The sequence below is a fragment of the Octopus bimaculoides genome, chromosome 7 (assembly GCF_046866305.1).
Source record: "Octopus bimaculoides isolate indiv1 chromosome 7, ASM4686630v1, whole genome shotgun sequence".
In the NCBI taxonomy this organism is placed as follows: domain Eukaryota; kingdom Metazoa; phylum Mollusca; class Cephalopoda; order Octopoda; family Octopodidae; genus Octopus; species Octopus bimaculoides.
The window spans coordinates 15,839,429-15,858,504 of record NC_142934.1 but is presented as its reverse complement, the minus strand read 5'-3'; the positions used below and the strand labels follow the sequence as shown (position 1 = coordinate 15,858,504).

Below are 19,076 nucleotides of genomic sequence, written 5' to 3'. Positions count from 1 at the left end.
TATATATATATATATATATATATATATATATATATATATATATATATATATATATATGTATACACACATATACATATAGTTGAAATTTATAGAAAAACAAAAGATGAAAGACAGGTGTATGAACAACAAATAAGTGTTTTAGTTTGACATTCAGGAAAAACGAAAAAGTCTTTTACATTTCAAGCCTACGCTCTTCAACAGAAAGGAATAAAAGAAAATAAAGCGAGAGAATGAAAATAACCAGTAGAGTTCATATATATATATATATATGTATAAGAACACACATACACACACACATACATACATGTATATGTTTATGAAAACATCATGACAATAACCAAACGATACTTATGACAACATCAAGAAAGCTTTGTTAATTAAACAGGGTACATTACTGACCTGCCATTAAAATAATTCCACCAAAATAGTAAATTTGATTTCAATAGACAAGCATGTCGAGTATAAATTGTCAATTCGTATTTGTATGTTTGCTATCAATTATTTGTTGTTGTTGTTTTTGGCTGAAGTTTGCTGCTCTGGTGAATAGTGATTGTCGTCTGTCACCTTAATAGGTCCAAACTCTAATAAAACTTAAAAAGATTAACTTGACAAAGTTGCTGATAAATTAGAGAAGTGAATAAAAGAATGATTTGAGGACATATTGTTGCTATAGGCACTGATAAAAAAATTTGTGCTGAAATTCTGTGTTATGTCATCAATGTCTTGTGTACCAGCTTCCTTCTAGACCTTCCTAACAACACTTCTAATTGAAAGCAGTGTAATTTCTTATGGTAATTCATAGAGTCATCATTCATTCACATCACATGCTCAAATTAGTGTAGTTACCTCCTCTATAAGTACTGGGCAGTGCTTTATTGCTGGGCTACTTTCTCAGCTCACTTGCCCCAAGAGATTCTAGAAATGTATTAAGCATATATAAGCATATAGATGCATACATACATACACACCTACCTACCTACCTACCTACCTACCTACTTACCTACCTACCTACTTACCTACCTACCTACCTACCTATTTAGTTAATAGCTGATTAATGCTATCAATATTTAGTTAGCTTGAAATTCCACCGATGTCAGCCTTGCCTTTCATCCTTTTGGGGTCAATAAAATGAGTACCAGTTGAGCACTGGTGTCAATTTAACCAATTTACCCCACCTCAAATTTCTGGCTTAGTGCCAAAATTTGAAACCAATATTTAGTTTGAAGAGTTGCTGTTCAGGAATATAAAAAGAAAGTGGGGGTCCTAGTGGAAGTTTCCTTTGAACAAGCAGTATCAGACAAAAGTATGCATTCTGAGAACTGAAAAATAAACATAATGGGATTATAGGAGGAGAAGAGATGAAACTAAAGCATATATATTGGTAGCTGCAAGCATAGGACAGGTACTTTACTCTGATTCCTGTTGCATTTAGCAGATAAAATAAATATTCTACTAGTTACCACCATCATGTAATTGTGAATTCCTTATCAGATGGTTTTTGTCTTTGTTCTCCAACTAAGTTGAACCAAGTAACTAGAATCAAGTGTTTTATCGAGAGGAACTGTATGTAATGTTTTTTGCAGTATTTGAACTCTTGGTTCATTGGTTGAGTAGTTCTAATACCTTGTCTACTTGGTTATTCTTGTTCAACAAATAATATTTTATCTATATAATACCAAGATTCACTGTCTGTTTTCTTGTTTATGTGTACCATGACTCCAGTTACCATGAAATGTTTTGACAAATGTACTCAAATACAAGCTCTTTTGCCTAAAACAACTTCCAGTTCATGGAACCTTGAAAACTTTTTAACCGTTCATAAAATAAAAGAAAAATTATATATGATGTCAACACACACTAACTTGCTCACCAACACACACACACACACTTGCATAGTTGATCTCTTTGACAGTTTCTCCTCCTTTCAACAACTCTGTCACCTGCCCTATAAAGATCTTTCACTCATCTGTCTATCATTATGTGGCATTCAGTTTTACTCTCCACAGCCCAAGTTTAGATTAATTTGTCAACAAGATGTGAAGTGAGCACTACAGAACAAGATGTATACAAATGGTAAGCTAGGATAACAACAAAGTTTCAATCACAGTTAAAGTGATTTTCCATTTCACTTCACATTCACAATTAATAGCATTGAAATATGTTCTTGAAACACATCAATTCCTAACCTAGGCTAAAAGCTACAGATTTTCTGATGAGAGTATAGTCGTCGAATACACCCCAAGTATTTGACAGGTACTTATTTTAACACCAGAGTAAATGACTGATGACTTCGGCGTGATTCGAACACGAAAATGGACTTCATTAAATATTGCAAAGCATTTTGTTTAACGCTTTATGGATTTCAACGGATCTTAATACCTCCCTAACGATCTCGTTGAGGAATCTTTACTTTCAACACGAGCTTTCAGACTGCTAAAAATAGCATCCAAATCTCCAAATCATACAATATAGGCGTCTAAAACATAATATATTTTTAGATACACCTCAAAAGACGGACTGATCACAGTTGGAAAGCCTTTTAGTATGTCTGTTCGATAAGAGTTAGCGTGTGATTAACGCATTCGTTATCGTATTTCTGTCTTTGTTTAACTTAATTTCGATAACAATGAAGAATTTAGCAAAACAACTTTGTCATTATTAAACTGGTGTTTGGAACATAAATTTACACGAAAGTTTGATCGAATGTTTTAATTTAGATCATTCTAAACAGAAAATTTATGCCACAGACCCAGGAGGAGATCGCAGGCGAGTTTAGTACCAACAACAACAACAATTTTTCTAACTGCTATCTAGTCAAAAGTAAACGAATATATAAAACTTCGTGAGTTCGATTTTTGTCGGGGTCGACATGATATTTCATTTTACTAGGGTCGATAAAAGTCAAGTACAAGTCAAGTATTGAGTTAGCTCTAAACAACTATGCCCCACCCCCAACTTTGTGATAATGCTATCAGAGAAAGAGAATTTAAGATTTTATATATAGTATCGTAGTTATCTCCCTTCTTCTTTTGTTATCACTTCACTTCTTTAAACGAGTTTTAAAGTATTTCTTAATTGACTGCTCGTCTCTGATCATGTCTTCTTTCGCACCAACAAGCACCGATAAAAAATCAATTAGCTCGGAGAGCTATGATAAACCCGATGCAGTCTTCTTCTCTGGTAATATGATTTTATCGAATTTTTTTTTGTTTTTATACAGTAAATTTTAAATACTCTTTTAACATTTATTGCATTCAACCCTTTATGATCCTCATGTTTCTTTGTAATATTTCATTGATTTCTATTTATAAACGATTTTTAATTATCGTAATGTACTTATAACAATTCTCGGTTTGTTTGTTTCCATATATTTTAATAAATAGTTTCTTTTCTTTTTTTTAAATATTCCTAAGACCAGTACCCATCTTAAGACATGAGCACACTGGACAGTTGTCCGAGGCCTCACTGGTCAAGGAGGTCTAACTATATTTTGTGTATGCTGCGGCTTGCTGTCAATAAATAAATATTGTAAGGCTCAGTGCGCTGGGTTGACCTCGAACCTTTAATGCTGTTAAGACGGCCTTGCCAAAGGCATCAAAAGCCGTAAACGTTGGCAGTATAGTTTTTAATTTTTATCCTATGCCATGCTAGTACCTAATTTGAGAAATTGCTTTATTATTGTTGTTATTAGTGCCATTCGGAAGGGCATTAGCATCACGCCTCAGTATTTCTCTTCTCTATAATAATAATAATTTAATTTAATTAAATATCAAACTGTCGACCTAATTTCGTCTTCTCGTTTTATGCTATAATTACATTTATATCTAGGATGCTTCATAGAAATATCAAAACATTCGCAGCACTTTATTTTACCGGCCCAGGAAATATGGAAGACAAAGTTGATCCTGGCGTGATTTGCACACACAACGTAAATTCTGGAGCTATTAAACTATCAGCATTTTCCCCACGTTTCTTTTAATCCTCCATTCGTAGTCAATAATTTTTGTTGCCTATACATCCTCAAATAAAAGATGATAAGAGATGGTAGTGGCCGCCTTTAACTAAACTCGTTTTACTCCTTCATTCCTAACCGCAACGACTTTAAAAATGAAATCTCTAAATTCCAACTTGAATTATGTAGATGTAATATCCACCCACTTTTAACATTCGTTTCTGAAACATCTCCGGTGTCTCTATGCCAAGAGTAGTGAACATTTTTAGCACCCGGAGCAGATTACGGGTGCATAAGAACTTGTTATGGTCCATATGTAATGAGAAAAATAGCGGATCTTTAATTTTATTGTTACTTGCTATGAAGCGTATGTTAAATTACTGTTTTTGTCTTAAGATTTAAATCAGTCTGTTTATATAGATTTTAAGAGATTTTATCTGAGGGTTATTTCCATGTTGATGGTGGGTACTTCACCCCTATTATACACATTCTCTCGACCTGCAAGAAATAGCAGCCAAATTATCCTCAAATCATATTCCTACTGTTTTAAATAAGAAACACATTGGACAGTATAATCTCATTAAAAAAAGACTGTTTTGCTCCGACTGGACCACCTTTGATTATAGGGTTGCTAAATTGGGGTTGACGTCTGAAAAAAAGGATCATCACAGGCCTGCTCAATGGGATGGTGAACTTTAAAAATTATGCAAATTCATGTTGTTGGTAATGACAAGTACTGAGAATCGTCAGCAGGTCACCCGGTTTTGTATCCCTTGTTAGTTATTAAATGTCACTTCGTTCATATTCTTTTAAAATATCAGGACGTTACAGATTGCCTGTAAATGTCACGTTTGGCTATGTAACCTAAAGGTAGACAACTCGCACTTAATTACGGATCATTAATGTTTTTGTGGGGACGGAGTTTCACGTTTATAATGGATTTCATTAATTTTTCTGTTAAAAAAAATTGTTAGGAACCCCAGATCGTTATTCACTCGTCCAGATGCATAAACGTTTCTTTGTTCCTTTGTCTTATGTTTTTTAAGATTTGTAACGAAAACTTAGGATCTACTCTAATCCTTTTCTCCCATAAACGTCTCGGGGTTCATTATCAAAGAACATAAAAGGGTCATGTTTTCAGTTCTCAATCAGAACTGGTTTTCTTACATCACTAATTGTTTTTGTAAAGTCCTGTGAAAGACATTTATCCTTTAGCATTTAGATTCATCATCATCATTTAACGTCTATTGTCCTTGTTGGCATGGGTTAGATGGTTTGACTAGGGCTGGTAAGCTGAAGGCTGCACAAGACTCCAGGTGATTTGGCATGGTTTTCCATGGCTAGATGCCCTTCCTTATGGTTCCAGTGCTGCACTTGTTTCATGGAACTGAGTCGGTGGAAATAATGTTGGATTTCAAGCAATGAAACATTTTATTTCAGTGATATACTAAAACTGATTGCATTAACTATATATCTTGCCTTTTATCAAAGTTACTGTGTCTAATTAACTCTTCCATGTCATATTTGTAATGACAATACCTTTGCAGTCAGAATTTCATGTGAGTGTATGTAATGACAAAATTATTTTACTAAGTATTTCACTTTTTTCAAACTTAGTTAAAACAATAGCAGAGTAGTTTAAGAAAAATATGGTACCCACAGTTATTTCATTATCAAGACCAGATTTTTGGCTCTTGGTTCTTAAGCATATTCACAGTTTTTATGTGAGACACTTCTCTGCTAGTAAACAGGATACTGTATTACAGTTTTGTCCCCCAACAGACTGGGGTGAAATTGAAGACCAAAACGATTTTACTGCTATGTTAAGCACCTGTCTGTTTGGTATCACTTGCTTGGCTCATCCTTCCTTTATTTTGTTAATCTGGGAATTATATTTTATGAGTCTTGGTTTTGAATGAAGGAACTGTCGCTTCTAAACTAGTCAGCAGACAATAACACATCTTACACAATTACTTCTGCACTGACCTGATATCCCATATTTAAGAATGTTATGTTTGTCTGAGAATTTTTTGATTTTTATTTTAAAAGTATATTTTTTATCATACTTCAGGTATTGAAAAAATACCATTCCAACCTGATGCTGGACCTGCTGAAACTTTGGTGTTTAAACACTACAATCCAACAAAGGTAAATTCTACAAGACATTGCCCAACATAATATCATCTCCCATCTGTACAAATCCACATCATCATCATCATCGTTGTTTAACGTCTGCTTTCCATGCTAGCAGGGGCTGGACGATTTGACTGAGGACTGGTGAACCGGAAGGCTACACCAGGCTCCAATCTGATTTATATATATATATTTATTTATAATATATATATTTATTTATAATATATATATTTATTTATAATATATATATTTATTTATAATATATATATTTATTTATATATCTGATTTATATATATATATATATATATATATATATATATATATATATATTGTGTCTTCCCATAAACAATGCATTTATATTTGGGCTAAGCCTGAACAGCCCAATTATACCCATATTTATGTGGTATTCAACTGATGTACCAATGAATTAGATGTTTTACACACCACAAGTGAGTTCGTTGCCAGTACCGCTGGACTGGCTCCTGTGCAGGTGGCACGTGAAATACACCATTTCGTGCGTGACCGTTGCCAGTACCTCCTGACTGGCCTTCGTGCCGGTGGCACGTAAAAGCACCCACTACACTCTCGGAGTGGTTGGCGTTAGGTAGGGCATCCATCTGTAGAAACTCTGCCAAATCAGATTGGAGCCTGGTGTAGCCATCTGGTTCACCAGTCCTCAGTGAAATCGTCCAACCCATGCTAGCATGGAAAGCGGACGTTACACGATGATGATGATGATGATACTCCAAGAGAGTTAGGGGTTGAGGATTCAACCCACTAAGGGATAGTATCTATCCAATATACTGCTGGGAGGGTACCCAATTAGTGTTATACCAAGTGCAATAAGTGGGTGCAGCTAAAAGGGGGTTATTTTACACTAAATTTATATAGTAATGAGAAAATGGAGGAGAATATGCAGTACCCATCGACTTGCAGACAGTGTATTCCGTTGATTAATCTGTTTATTTTATAACTAAATTGACAAAAACACAATATACAGACACTTATGACATACCATGTCAATAAAGATTTCAAATATAAGGGACATTTAGCAATTGGAGAAGGGACAGAAACTTACAGCTGTTTCGGCCTAGCATTGGCATGCCCCATTCTGTCTCTATAGCTCCTGTACACCGGAGTAATTAGTAGATGAAAATGATGTAATGGGGGTACATGCATGATTCACTAGGCCTCTTCAGAGGTTTACAAAATTCAATACAAATATAAAATAAGAATAAAGTAAAAATAAAAAATAAAAATATAAGGCACATAAACAAGCCTACAAACAGTATATAAAACCATATAAATAGTTATAAAAACTCCAATATACATGCCTATGCATGTATACATAACCATATGTAGATATATATGGATACAAAAACATAGATAGATGAGTGCATATGTGTGTCCAGATGCACATACACAGATGGTTGTACATGCACACCAAAATAGTCAACAGTCACTGTCACCACATGTGAGGGGGACATACACATATATATCTATCCCCTCACACATACATACATACATGTATGTATATGTATATATATACACCCATTCTGTGCACATTCAAAATGTGCAAAAACAGAATTTGTTCATTGACGCCATGCATTCTTTAAAGTGGATACTTCAGATAATCTAATCTTTTTTTTTCTAAATACAAATTACTTTTAGGAGCCATGAGATACTTAACAAAATTATCTTGATAATTTTTCAGGTTCACATGTACTCAAGAAATCATAGTTCACATATTCTGTCACAAAGCAAAATTTTTTCACATTATCATCATAAACTACTTTAGATTGCAAAGAACTTTAGTACAAATTTTATTCTATTTTTATAGGCACAGGCATGGCCGTGTGGTTAGGAAGATTGCTTTGCAACCACATGATTTCAGGTTCAGTCCCACTGAGTGGCACCTTGGGCAAGTGTATTCTTTCATATCCCTAGGCTAACTTATGCCTTGTGAGTAGATTTGGCAGATGGAAACTGGACAAAGCTCATCATATATGTGTGCGTGTTTGTGTGTGTGTATATGTTTGAGTGTGTGTATGTTAATATCAACTTCTCTTGACAACATAATAGATGTGTATTTCATTGTCATACAAGCTGTATCATTCATTTCCAATATTCTGCATAAACATATCTGGCCACGGGGAAGTATTACTTTGCTTGAAAACAGTGAGGGTTGGTGACAGGAAGGGCATCCAGCTGTAGAAAATCTACCTCAATAAACTGTGTCCAACACATGGACGTTAAAAACTGATGACTACCTCTAAAAAGACGGGACGGTTACCGTTAGGATATCTTTGATCGTAGATTATAAGAGTTAACATGCTACCAAGCAACCACCACCATTAGAACTAATGGGTTGCTGTCACTTATAAAAAATATTCAAAGAATACTGGGTGCTAACTTTACTGAAATAGTAATAATGTACTGTATATCCAAGCACATGAGGTGACCTTCCTTATCTGTAACATAAAGACAGAGAAGTCAAACCAGTACCAAGAGATTGTGTTCAACAACAATAAACTTCTAGATGAAGTCAACAATAATAATAGAAACACAATGTACTTGACTGGGATTCTTATCTTGTACTGACCAAATAAATTTAATTTTGTCTAGTTCTGGCCTTCCATATCTGAAGTTGTCTTCCATACTTAAATCTCAGAAGTAATATTAGTTTTCTTTGTTTTTGTTTTTTTTCACTAGCTGCTCTTGTTATAAAATATGGTTATCCCTATTTTAGGGATAAAAAAATTAGGGTCATAGGTTTCAGATACGACCCTGAAATTGTGTGATATACAATAAAATGTTGGCATGGGTAATTATTGATGGTGGGCTAACCTCTTCTACTGGAGATCAATGAGAAGAGGATGAGGAGGAAACATGCTGAGCAAGTGCAGTTATGCCAAAGTAAAGGGTGGCAAGCGAGGTTTGATTCCATCTAGGGTTTTCAGGAGAGTCCCTCTTCAGAGCCTACAGCATGCTTGGTATCACAGGGGCAAGTAGGCAAAAGGCCATCAGGTTAGCTGTAGAGGTAGCCAAGGTTGCCTCGAGGTGGCCATGGATCAAGAGGTGTGAGTCCTTGAAGGGGAAGGGCTATCAGGGTAGTGCTAATTGCCTGGATGAGGGTGTCTGATGTTGAAAGACCCAAAACTCCTAATGACCCCAGGAAATATCATTGATGATGTGTCCAGGTGCATCACAGGATGGTGTAGGGGAAAAAAACACATCAAAGATGTGGAGATAATGTGGTATTGTAATATAGTAGATTTGATTTGATTAAACGTAGCTCCCCAGACAAAAATTACTATATACTAATTTTAAATGAATCAATATTTGATTAATGTAATCCCAGCATAGCTGCAATCTAATGACTGAAACAAGTAAATGAATAACATAAACATATATTTTTATTTTTAATAGGTTGTTTATGGGAAAACAATGGAAGAGTGGCTGAGGTTTTCTGTCTGCTTCTGGCACACATTTCGAGGAACAGGTCAGTATATAATTCTGAACAAAGTTTCTTAACTAATTCTAACATGTCTTAATATTTCTAAATCTGTTTTGATAATGATAATAATAATAATAATAATAATAAAATATTCAGACAAATACATAACAAAAACACCAGGACTTACAAATATATATAACATACAGAAAATTGCACTACTGGGTACTGCACACATTCTACGCAAAACACTTTCAATACAGTAAACATAAGAGCACCACAGCAAACCACAGCACATACCCAAGGCGCACAGAGCTGCACTCGGTAGTGAAGTGAAAGCACATTATAAAAATAAAACTACTGAACAATAATAATAATAATGAAATTATTGTGTATAGTGCTCAGGTGCACTACAACTCATTAAAGGTGCATGCATAGTACATAGAATTATGTACAAAAATCAGGAAAGAACAGTGTTTGAGTCATGATATACATGTGTGCATGCATATGGAGGGGTGATATCATATGTAATGTTCGCAGATTTCAGGAAGAATGGCAGTTTTAAAGGATGCAATATCTCGACAACTCTGAGTGTGAAGGGAAATTTCCTGAATAATTAGATGGTATAAGATTAGTGCTGACATATTTTATGACAAGAGCAGCAAAATACTTACCCATCTATATAATTACTTTGGTACAAATTTCTTTTACATTATTTGCTTATATTTTTCTTATTTTATTTCTTCTTTATGCTATCTTTACTTATCTTTTTATTTTTCGTTTTGTTATCTTGTTTAAATTAAGTATGGTGAATTCCTTGTTTTTTAACTTATTTGATATGAAGGTGTTCATATGTTAAGAAACATTTTGTAATAACAGCAACACAATATATTTTGACTAGAATGCTCACCTTTTACTGACCAAACTGTCCAACCCATGCCAGTATGGAAGGCGGATGTTAAACGATGATGATAAATGCTGAGCATACATATTAATGCAAATGTGTATGCATAATTTCTTGCATGCTGAAATTAATACTATATAAAGAACGTTTCGAAACGGCCGTAATCCTATGGAAATCACTTGGTTAAATAAATGTGCATTCAACTGTCAAACCTCCTGATGTTATGTTTACACATAATTATAAACAAAGAAACTTGAGCACATTGGTGCAAAACTAGTGGGAGAAAATAGTATTTGAATACCAAATGTAAAGTAAAACTGTTTCATTAAGGCTGAAAAGACTTCACAAATTGTTACCCAGTATGTATTTATTTTACTAGGAGCGGATCCTTTTGGATTTCCAACCTTATTCCGACCATGGGATGACAACAGCAACACAATAGTAAATGCTAAGCGAAGATTAAGGGCAGCTTTCGAATTTTTCAGCAAGCTGGGCATAAAACACTGGTGTTTTCATGACAGGTATAATTATTATTATATAGTGTCTGCAAATTCTCAACAGGCTATTGTTTAGCTTTAGTTCATCCTGGATGAGTAGAACTGTGACCAAAAGCATTTCTGCTATGATGAATCCACTTTTTTTTTCTGATGTAGGTACAGGCACAGCTGCATGGTTAAGAAGCTCACTGTGCAACCACATGGTTTTGGGTTCAGTCCCACTGCATGTCATCTTGGGCAAGTGTCTTCAACTATAGCCCTGGGTTAATCAATGCCTTGTGAGTGAATTTGGTAGATGGAAACTGTGTGGAAGCTTGTATATATATGTATGTGTGTGTGTGTATTTGTCCTCCACCACCGCTTGACAACTGGTGTCGATTTGTATACATTTCTGTAACTTAGCAATTGAGCAAAAGAGATCAATAGAATCTAAGACCAAATGCTCTTTCTGTCATCAACTTTCACCTGCTTTCAAGCAAGTTAATATTTGCTCATGACTAATATGTTCTTGTAGAATATTGGAAATGAATGACACTCATTTACATCTATCATGCTGTGCCAAAACAAGTAGATACACACACACACAGATATGTAAGAGGTAGACCCAAGAAGATATGGGATGAGGTGGTGAAGCATGATCTTTGGATGTTGTGTCTCACAGAGGTAATGACAAGTGATCAAGATCTTTGGCAATTTACTGTGCTCAAAAAGACACATCAAGCCAAGTGAAATCAAAGTCATGGCCAGTGCTGGTGACATGTAAAATGCATCCATGCCAGTGAGTGGTTGATGTTAGGAAGGGCATCCAGCTGTAGAAACCAAGATAAATTGGACTGGAGCTTGGTGCAGCTCTTTGGTTTACCAGTCTTAGTTAAACTGTCTAACCCATGCCAGCATGGGAAACTTGATGATGTTTCCCAAGATGATGATGATGATGATGTCTAAAAATAGTGAAACCTTTAACCTGACCTTGTTTTACCTTTTGCATTTAGATATTTTGTTTGGCACAAAAGCCTTCTTCAATAAAATTCTTGAATTTAAATCAACAAAATATTCTCATAAGATTTCTATGATTTTTAATTTGAGATTAAATGCAGATTTTCAATTATTGAAACAAACTTTCAATCTTTCTGTGAATCAGAGACATTGCACCTGAAGGTTCTAATTTGGAGGAAACAAATAAAAACTTAGATGAGCTAACAGATCTTGCTCAGGAACTTCAGCAAAAAACCGGTGTGAAGCTGCTCTGGGCTACATGCAACTTGTTCGCGCATCCCCGGTAAGTACAATCATTTTAGAAATGGAAAATTCTTTTCAATGTTGTTGTTGATATTATTTAGCCTAAGTCAACTTTGGTCAAACAAATCAATGATCAAAAATATTCCAGTTGTAACCATGTAAATAGTTAAGGTTAATGAGTATGAGATTTTTTTCAGTTAATAAATCTGTGGATTATTTAAATATCAGATCAGAGATATTCAATAAGTGCAAACATTTTGAGAAATATACTTTGGCCAATTAGAAATATGCATGGCTATATGACTGAATAAATTCATTGTACATATATTTTACATATATTTATACAGTATGTTCATTCTTTATCATTTTTAATTTAACCATTTTCAGATTTAACAAAACAACGTTCTTCAGTATTAAATCTAAGGGTCACAAATGAAGATAGATTCATATTCATTATTTTTCAGTATTTAGCACTTTGAGCATAGGTTCATCTAACTTATGGGAGTCAGATCCTCTCAAAGAGCTGTTATACATATGTTTTGATGAGTCTTATTGGAATTGTTGTCAACAACTGTGTACCCCCTTTAACTATTCACGAACCTACTTCCTGTAAACTCACTAATGTTACAGATTAAAATAAACTGCAGAGACCAATTTGTATATTTAACACTTTTCTTGGCAGCTAGATTGAACACTTAATTGCTGGTGCATTAAGGGTTTTGTTTCATTGCTATAATATGCTATAGAACATGTCTAAAGATTTTTTAGCCAACATTGTGTGTTATGATTGTAAACAATACATATATACAATATATTTGTTGACAGAAAATTAAGGAACAATTCTACATATGTTTTGATTCTTTTTTGGCACCCTCATAACACAGTGTTGGTTAATAAATCCATAGACATGGTCTATGGTACATTATAGTAATGAAATAAAAACACTGATAATGTACCAGTAACTTGTCATATTTATTCTGTTTGAGTTATGCCCCTTTATGCTGCGGTGCACCTAGCCATCAGATAAATAAAGCTTGATAAGATTTGTATCATATGAAGTACTGAGATCAATATTATCAGAGACAGTATTGAAAGTTAGACTTCCTGTACCTTGTGGTAAATGGCTAGGTGCAGTCATGGCTGTGTGGTTAAGAAACCCGTCTTGCAACCATGTAGTTTCAGGTTTAGTCCCACTGCATAGCACTTTGTCTTGTATTGTAACCCTGGTGGACTAACACACCATGAGTCAATTTGTGGAAGCCTGTCATATATGAATATATATGTGTCTTTGTGTTTATCCTCTCACACCACTTGACAACTGGCGTTGGTTTGTTTACATCCTGTAACTTACTTTTTTTGGCAAAAGAGACCGATAGAATAAGTACCAGACATAAAAAAAAATACATACAGGGGTTGATTTATCTGACTAAAACTTTCAAGACAGTGCTCCAGTATGGCCACAGTCCAATGACTGAAATACATAATAAAGAAAAGATTCTATCAAATCCCTTCAGAATTTCAGGTTGCTTTGTCTGGTTTTTTTTTTTTTTTAATCATTATAATTATTATTAAAGCGGTGAGCTAGCAGAATCATTAGCACACTGGACAAAATGCTTACCGGCATTTCACCCGTTGCTACATTCTGAGTTCAAATTCCACCAAGGTTGACTTTAACTCTCATCCTTCAGAGAATCAATAAATGAAGTACCAGTTGACTACTGGAGTTGATGTAATCGACTAGTCCTCTCCCCTCAAAATTTCAGGCCTTGTGTGTTTAGTAGAAAGGATTATTATTATTAACCACATCTGTTTTATACTATTAACTTTGCTTTAGCACCTGTCAATGGAAGACTCTATGTATCATCATCTTATACTTCTTGGTTTTGTGTCTGTATTTATGTCTAATGGAAAGTTCTGTTTTACCATTTTAGGTATATGACTGGTGCAAGCACCAGTCCCAATGCTCATGTTTTTGCTTTTGCTGCTGCTCAAGTAAAAAAAGGATTAGAAATTGCCAAGAAGCTTGGTGCTGAAAACTTTGGTAGGTGAAGTGTACATGATTATATTTAACAGTATTAGAAGGTACATTTGTAAACGAGAAATCTTAGTTGTATGGAAAAAGAAAAGACAGTTTCAAATTCTTTCTTGGGGCATCTTTCTTCTTTCCTCTCTTCCTTCCTTTCTTATTCTCCCTATATATTTTTTCTGTTTTGTTTCTCCTTTCATTCATTCTTTTTTCTTTCTTTTCCTTTTTCTTCTTTTACTTTATCTTCCTTTTTTTTTTTCTCTCTTTTATTTCCTTACTTCTTCATTAATTTAGGCATAATTTAGGTGCAGACATTAATTACCATGTATTTCTGAAGTCCATTTCACAACTGCTTGGGACTTGATCCCATTATACAATACAGCCTATTGGCCAAGTGTCTTCTGCTGTAGCTTTGGATTGACCAATTCCTTGTGAGTGGATGGAAACTGTTGGGGAAGGCCGTTGCGTGTATGTATGTATGCATGTATGTATCTTTCTTTCTCTTTTGATGCTTTGAATTCTTCCTATAAAGAATGAGCTGGTCTCTAACAAAGAAACAAAGTACCATTGCTGGAATTTGGATAACAAGAATGATACCTGTTACATGTTGAACTTTAGAAAAATCTTGCATATTTTTACTGTTCTATTTACAGATTGTAATTATAAAGTATGCATTAGCTGATCTCTTTCTCTGCCAGAAAACCCTTCTTTGTTGAAATTGTTATTTAATCTTTTACTAAGATAGCCAACTTCACCCAATAATTATTAGTTTAACCCTTTAGCATTCAGATTCTTTTGTCAAATGTAATGTTTATTTATTGACATTGTTTTGAATTAATCATGCATTATCTTGTAGCTTCAAGATTTGATGAGGTGATTGTTATTTTTAGAATGATATTGTAGGATAGGTGTGAGAGGCCAGCTCTGGCCAGTTTGAACATAAAACAAGTAAAATATTTTGGTCTGACATGGCCAGTTTAAATTCTAAAGGGTTAAAAGTGGATTTAAGATCCAAGTAGAGCAGCTGTGTGTTTCAAAGCTGTTGCTTGTAGTACTATTATGGACATGTGATTGGAATGTCACAGGAAAGAATCACAAGATGGAGTCTTTTAGCTGAGCCAACTGGAAGGAGACTTAGAGGGTACATCGAGAATGAGATGTTTGGATAATATCCATAGACTCAGTTGCTCACACTTGGGAATCCAGCTGGAATGTGTAATGATGGTTGCCTCAAATAGGACTCTATGGAGGAGGTGCCTGAGGACTCTACTTCAATGACCCTCCCAAGAACTGTGGGCAGAGAAAATAGTTGGATGGATGTTAATATTTACATGGCAGCTGACCTCTGTGGACTTCTATAATTGTAATGATATTTCTTTTCTGTTTTAACTATAGCAGGACTGGCTTTTTTAATTAATTGCTGCTGTAATTAATTTTTTCTTTCTTTTTCTTTTCTAAAAGTATTCTGGGGTGGACGAGAAGGATTCCAGACATTACTCAACACTAATATTCTTGCTGAACTGACACACATGGCAAATTTCTTCAAAATGGCCGTTGGTAATTATCATTTCACTGCATGTTTATATATCATTATATTTTCTCTCTCTTTCTCAAGATATAATTTTTACTTCATATTATTAAAAATATCAGAAATGTGTTTTAAATCTATAATTTTTGTGTGAATGCTAGAATTGCAGAACAGTCTAGCTTCAGCATTTGATCCTGAGAAGAGCAGAGGTTGGTAAAAAGCCAACTTCACTATCTTCAATTGAGTTTACATACCTATCCTCACCTATGGTCATGAATGTTGGATAATGACCAAAAGTGTATGATCACGAATACTTGCGACTGAAATGGGGTTCCTTTGAAGGATCTCTGGAGTAACATTACGTAGCTTGAAGACCAGGGAGTCTCTCCAGATCAAGTTGTTACATCTCAGCCTTTTGAAGTCACAGATCCAGTACATTTTGCAGGAAAGAATTGCAAAATGGATTCTTCAAGTCAAAATGACTGGCAGGAAATCTAAGGGTAGACCAAGCATGAGATGGTTGAATAATATCCATAGTCTCAGTTCATGCTTGGGAATAAAGTCAGAAAGTGTAATGACAGTTGATTCTGGTAGGAGTTTATGGAGGAGGTGCCTGACGATGCTATCCCCATTACCCTCCCAGGAACAGTGTGCAAAGATGGATGGATAGTTATTCATTCCTTAAAGAGCTCTTTATAGTCTAAAATTCATAAAATTGATTTTCCTTTGACAAGTAGGAAGGATCTTACAAAACAGGTTTTTCTGGAAGGAGTTACTTTGCACACTGGTTTATACTTCACTTAATTATTTGTATAACTTGTATTAAGTTCTTTAATTAATTATTGTCTATTCTCTCATTAGATTGTAAAAATATATTTATTATTATTGATTTCTTACATTAATATTGTTTTTTTTTTTGTTTTTTACATTAATATATTCGTTATTAGTAAGACAGATAACAGTAGTGTTTGATAAAATTTTTAGCTGTATATAGTTATATACCTTCACTCTGAATTTAAATTCTTCTCAAATTAACTTTTTCTTTTCATTCCTAGTAGCTAATCTTCTATTTCATAATTCCAAGAATGTAGGACAATAACAATAATTCATTGAGCTATTTTTGAGGAAAATTCAATATTCTGATGTTTTATTTGAAACTTTACCCATTTTATAATTTTAGCTTACAAGGAAAAGATTGGCCTAAAATGCCAGTTTCTTTTGGAGCCTAAACCTAAGGAACCAACTTCGCACCAATATGATTATGGTGAGTGTTCTTTTACTTTACAGCATGGAAGACACATATAGACCATTATTGGCCTTTCAAAAACACACAGAGGCTTTTAACTTCATTTAACCCTTTAATATTAAATCCACCATATCCGACTAAAATTTTCTATCTCTAAAAGTAAAACAATCGCACCATCAAAACCTTGAAGTTCCAAGGTTATGCAAGATTAATTCAAAGTCATGTGAATAAATAAACATTACATTTGACAGAGTAATCTGAATGCTAAAGGGTTAAACATTTATTGTTTGGTGTTAAAATCTTCACTGCACCAACTGCAACTTGGTAATTGATGCAGTTCTATATGAGATAGAGTAGATCCATTTCAGTCACTAGGTTGTTGCATTTGGTGTGACAAAATTTTAATACCAAATAATAAGTGTTTAAATGAAGTTGACAATTTTTTGTGTGTTTTTGAACGACTAATATGTGTCTTCCATACTGCAGTTGTTTTAGTTTCAACATATGGTATCCAATCAAACCACTTGCCTTGGCAAGTGCACCTTGAAATTTTTTTATTTTGAAAGTTGGAAGTTGTTTGCATATGCAGTAGCATATTTATTTTTCCTTAAATGGAATTATTTGCAAATTGGACACATATTCTTTTTAGTGTGAAATTGTTAACTCACGTTTAATTAAAAAATTAATTTTTCTATTTTTTAAAAGGTTTTCACACATGGCTGTGTGTTTAAGAAGTTCACTTTACAACTGCATGGTTTTGGGTCCACTCCCACTGTGTGACACCTTGGAGAAGTGTCTTCTACAATAGCCCTGGGCTGACCAAAGCCTTATGAGTGGATTTGGTTGAAAGAAACTGAAAGATGACTGTTGTGTGTGTGTGTGTGTGTGTGTGTTCATACCTCCTATTCTTGACACTGCATGCTAATTGTAAAGAAATGTTACCATCATACAAGCAGTGTCATTTGTTTGCATTCTCTCATGAAAACATGTCTGTGTTCATATTCAAAGGGCTATGGGAAATAATACCTTATTTGAAAACAAGTGATGTTTAATAACAAGAAGAGATTCCAGTTGTAGAAAAGGAAGAGTAATATAATTTATTTTTAAATTGTGTCCTAGATTAATTACTCCTGCTGATACTATTATAGAAAGAAATTTATCGAAAGCAGATGATTATATCAATGTATCGTTAACTTTTGCAGATGCCATGACTGTGATAGCATTTTTGAAGCATTTTGGATTGGAAAAACATTTTAAGGTAATAAAGGAAACACAATACAATATTAATTGCCTGCTTTTCTTTCTCATTCCTTTGGCATCTCACTCCAGTCATCATCATCATTAACATCCATGTTCCATGTTGGCATGGATTGAACAGTTTGACAGGATCCATTGATGCAGTCCTTGAATTGCAGCGTGCTTCAGCGTCTACTTTGGTATGGTTTCTATGACTGGATGCCTTTCCTAACACCAACCACTTATTTCATGAACAGGGTGCTTCTCTGGCTGGCTAGTTCCTCTCAAGCCGTCCAACCCATGCCAGCATGGAAAACAGACATTAAATGATGATGATGAACCAAGTCCAATATTCTGAAAGTATTTAATGCCTCACTAAAATAATCTAAAATTAGGTGGCAAGTAAGCAAACACATTTGAGCATCAGGTGAAATGCAGTATGGTATACACCCTTGCACATAACGTAAATCCTCGAGTATAATCCGCACTTTTTTCCCAAAATTTAAAGGTCAAAATTTCTAGTGCATACTATATACAAGGTTAAAAGTGAAAAATATTTTCTAAGCAAAATTTTCTAAGTGATAAATATGTAAAGGCAATTTACTTAATATTTATTTTTCACTGACGTTATTACTGTTATTTCTTTATTTTCTGCAAACAAAGTGCACAAAAAAGCTACACGTTTGCATTAGGTTATATATACAATAATAATAAACGACGTTACCGTATATATGTTTACAAACCAAGAACGTTATACAGACCTCCTTGACTCAAGTTAGAGAAGGGGTGCGTATTATACACAAGGTTTAGGTTTTTCAGAGGTACAGCCCCCTAAAAATCCCCTGCATATTATACTCAAGG

The 19,076-nt window shown here is 34.3% G+C and overlaps 2 protein-coding genes across 3 annotated transcripts in view; one reads left to right on the top strand and one right to left on the bottom strand.

The window, feature by feature from the left end:
* Window positions 1-586, bottom strand: part of LOC106873383 (mucolipin-3) — an 84,182-nt gene extending 83,596 nt beyond the window's left edge. Inside the window, exon 1 of the mRNA XM_014920725.3 lies at window positions 400-586. The gene's annotated coding sequence lies outside the window, so the exon portion shown is untranslated. The remainder of the gene's footprint in view (window positions 1-399) is intronic.
* Window positions 587-2,036: 1,450 nt separating this feature from the next.
* LOC106873385 (uncharacterized) overlaps window positions 2,037-19,076 on the top strand; it is a 28,126-nt gene continuing 11,086 nt past the window's right edge. The window contains exons 1-9 of one of the 2 annotated variants that reach the window (XM_089354873.1): window positions 2,037-2,073; window positions 6,024-6,100; window positions 9,515-9,587; window positions 10,823-10,964; window positions 12,082-12,219; window positions 14,111-14,220; window positions 15,667-15,762; window positions 16,914-16,997; window positions 18,182-18,237. In XM_089354873.1, the coding sequence (XP_089210999.1) occupies window positions 2,061-2,073; window positions 6,024-6,100; window positions 9,515-9,587; window positions 10,823-10,964; window positions 12,082-12,219; window positions 14,111-14,220; window positions 15,667-15,762; window positions 16,914-16,997; window positions 18,182-18,237 (789 nt within the window). In that variant the 5' untranslated portion in view covers window positions 2,037-2,060. Of the gene's footprint in view, window positions 2,074-3,034; window positions 3,181-6,023; window positions 6,101-9,514; window positions 9,588-10,822; window positions 10,965-12,081; window positions 12,220-14,110; window positions 14,221-15,666; window positions 15,763-16,913; window positions 16,998-18,181; window positions 18,238-19,076 lie in introns of those variants that run through there. The other variant, XM_014920732.3, reaches the window with a different exon arrangement.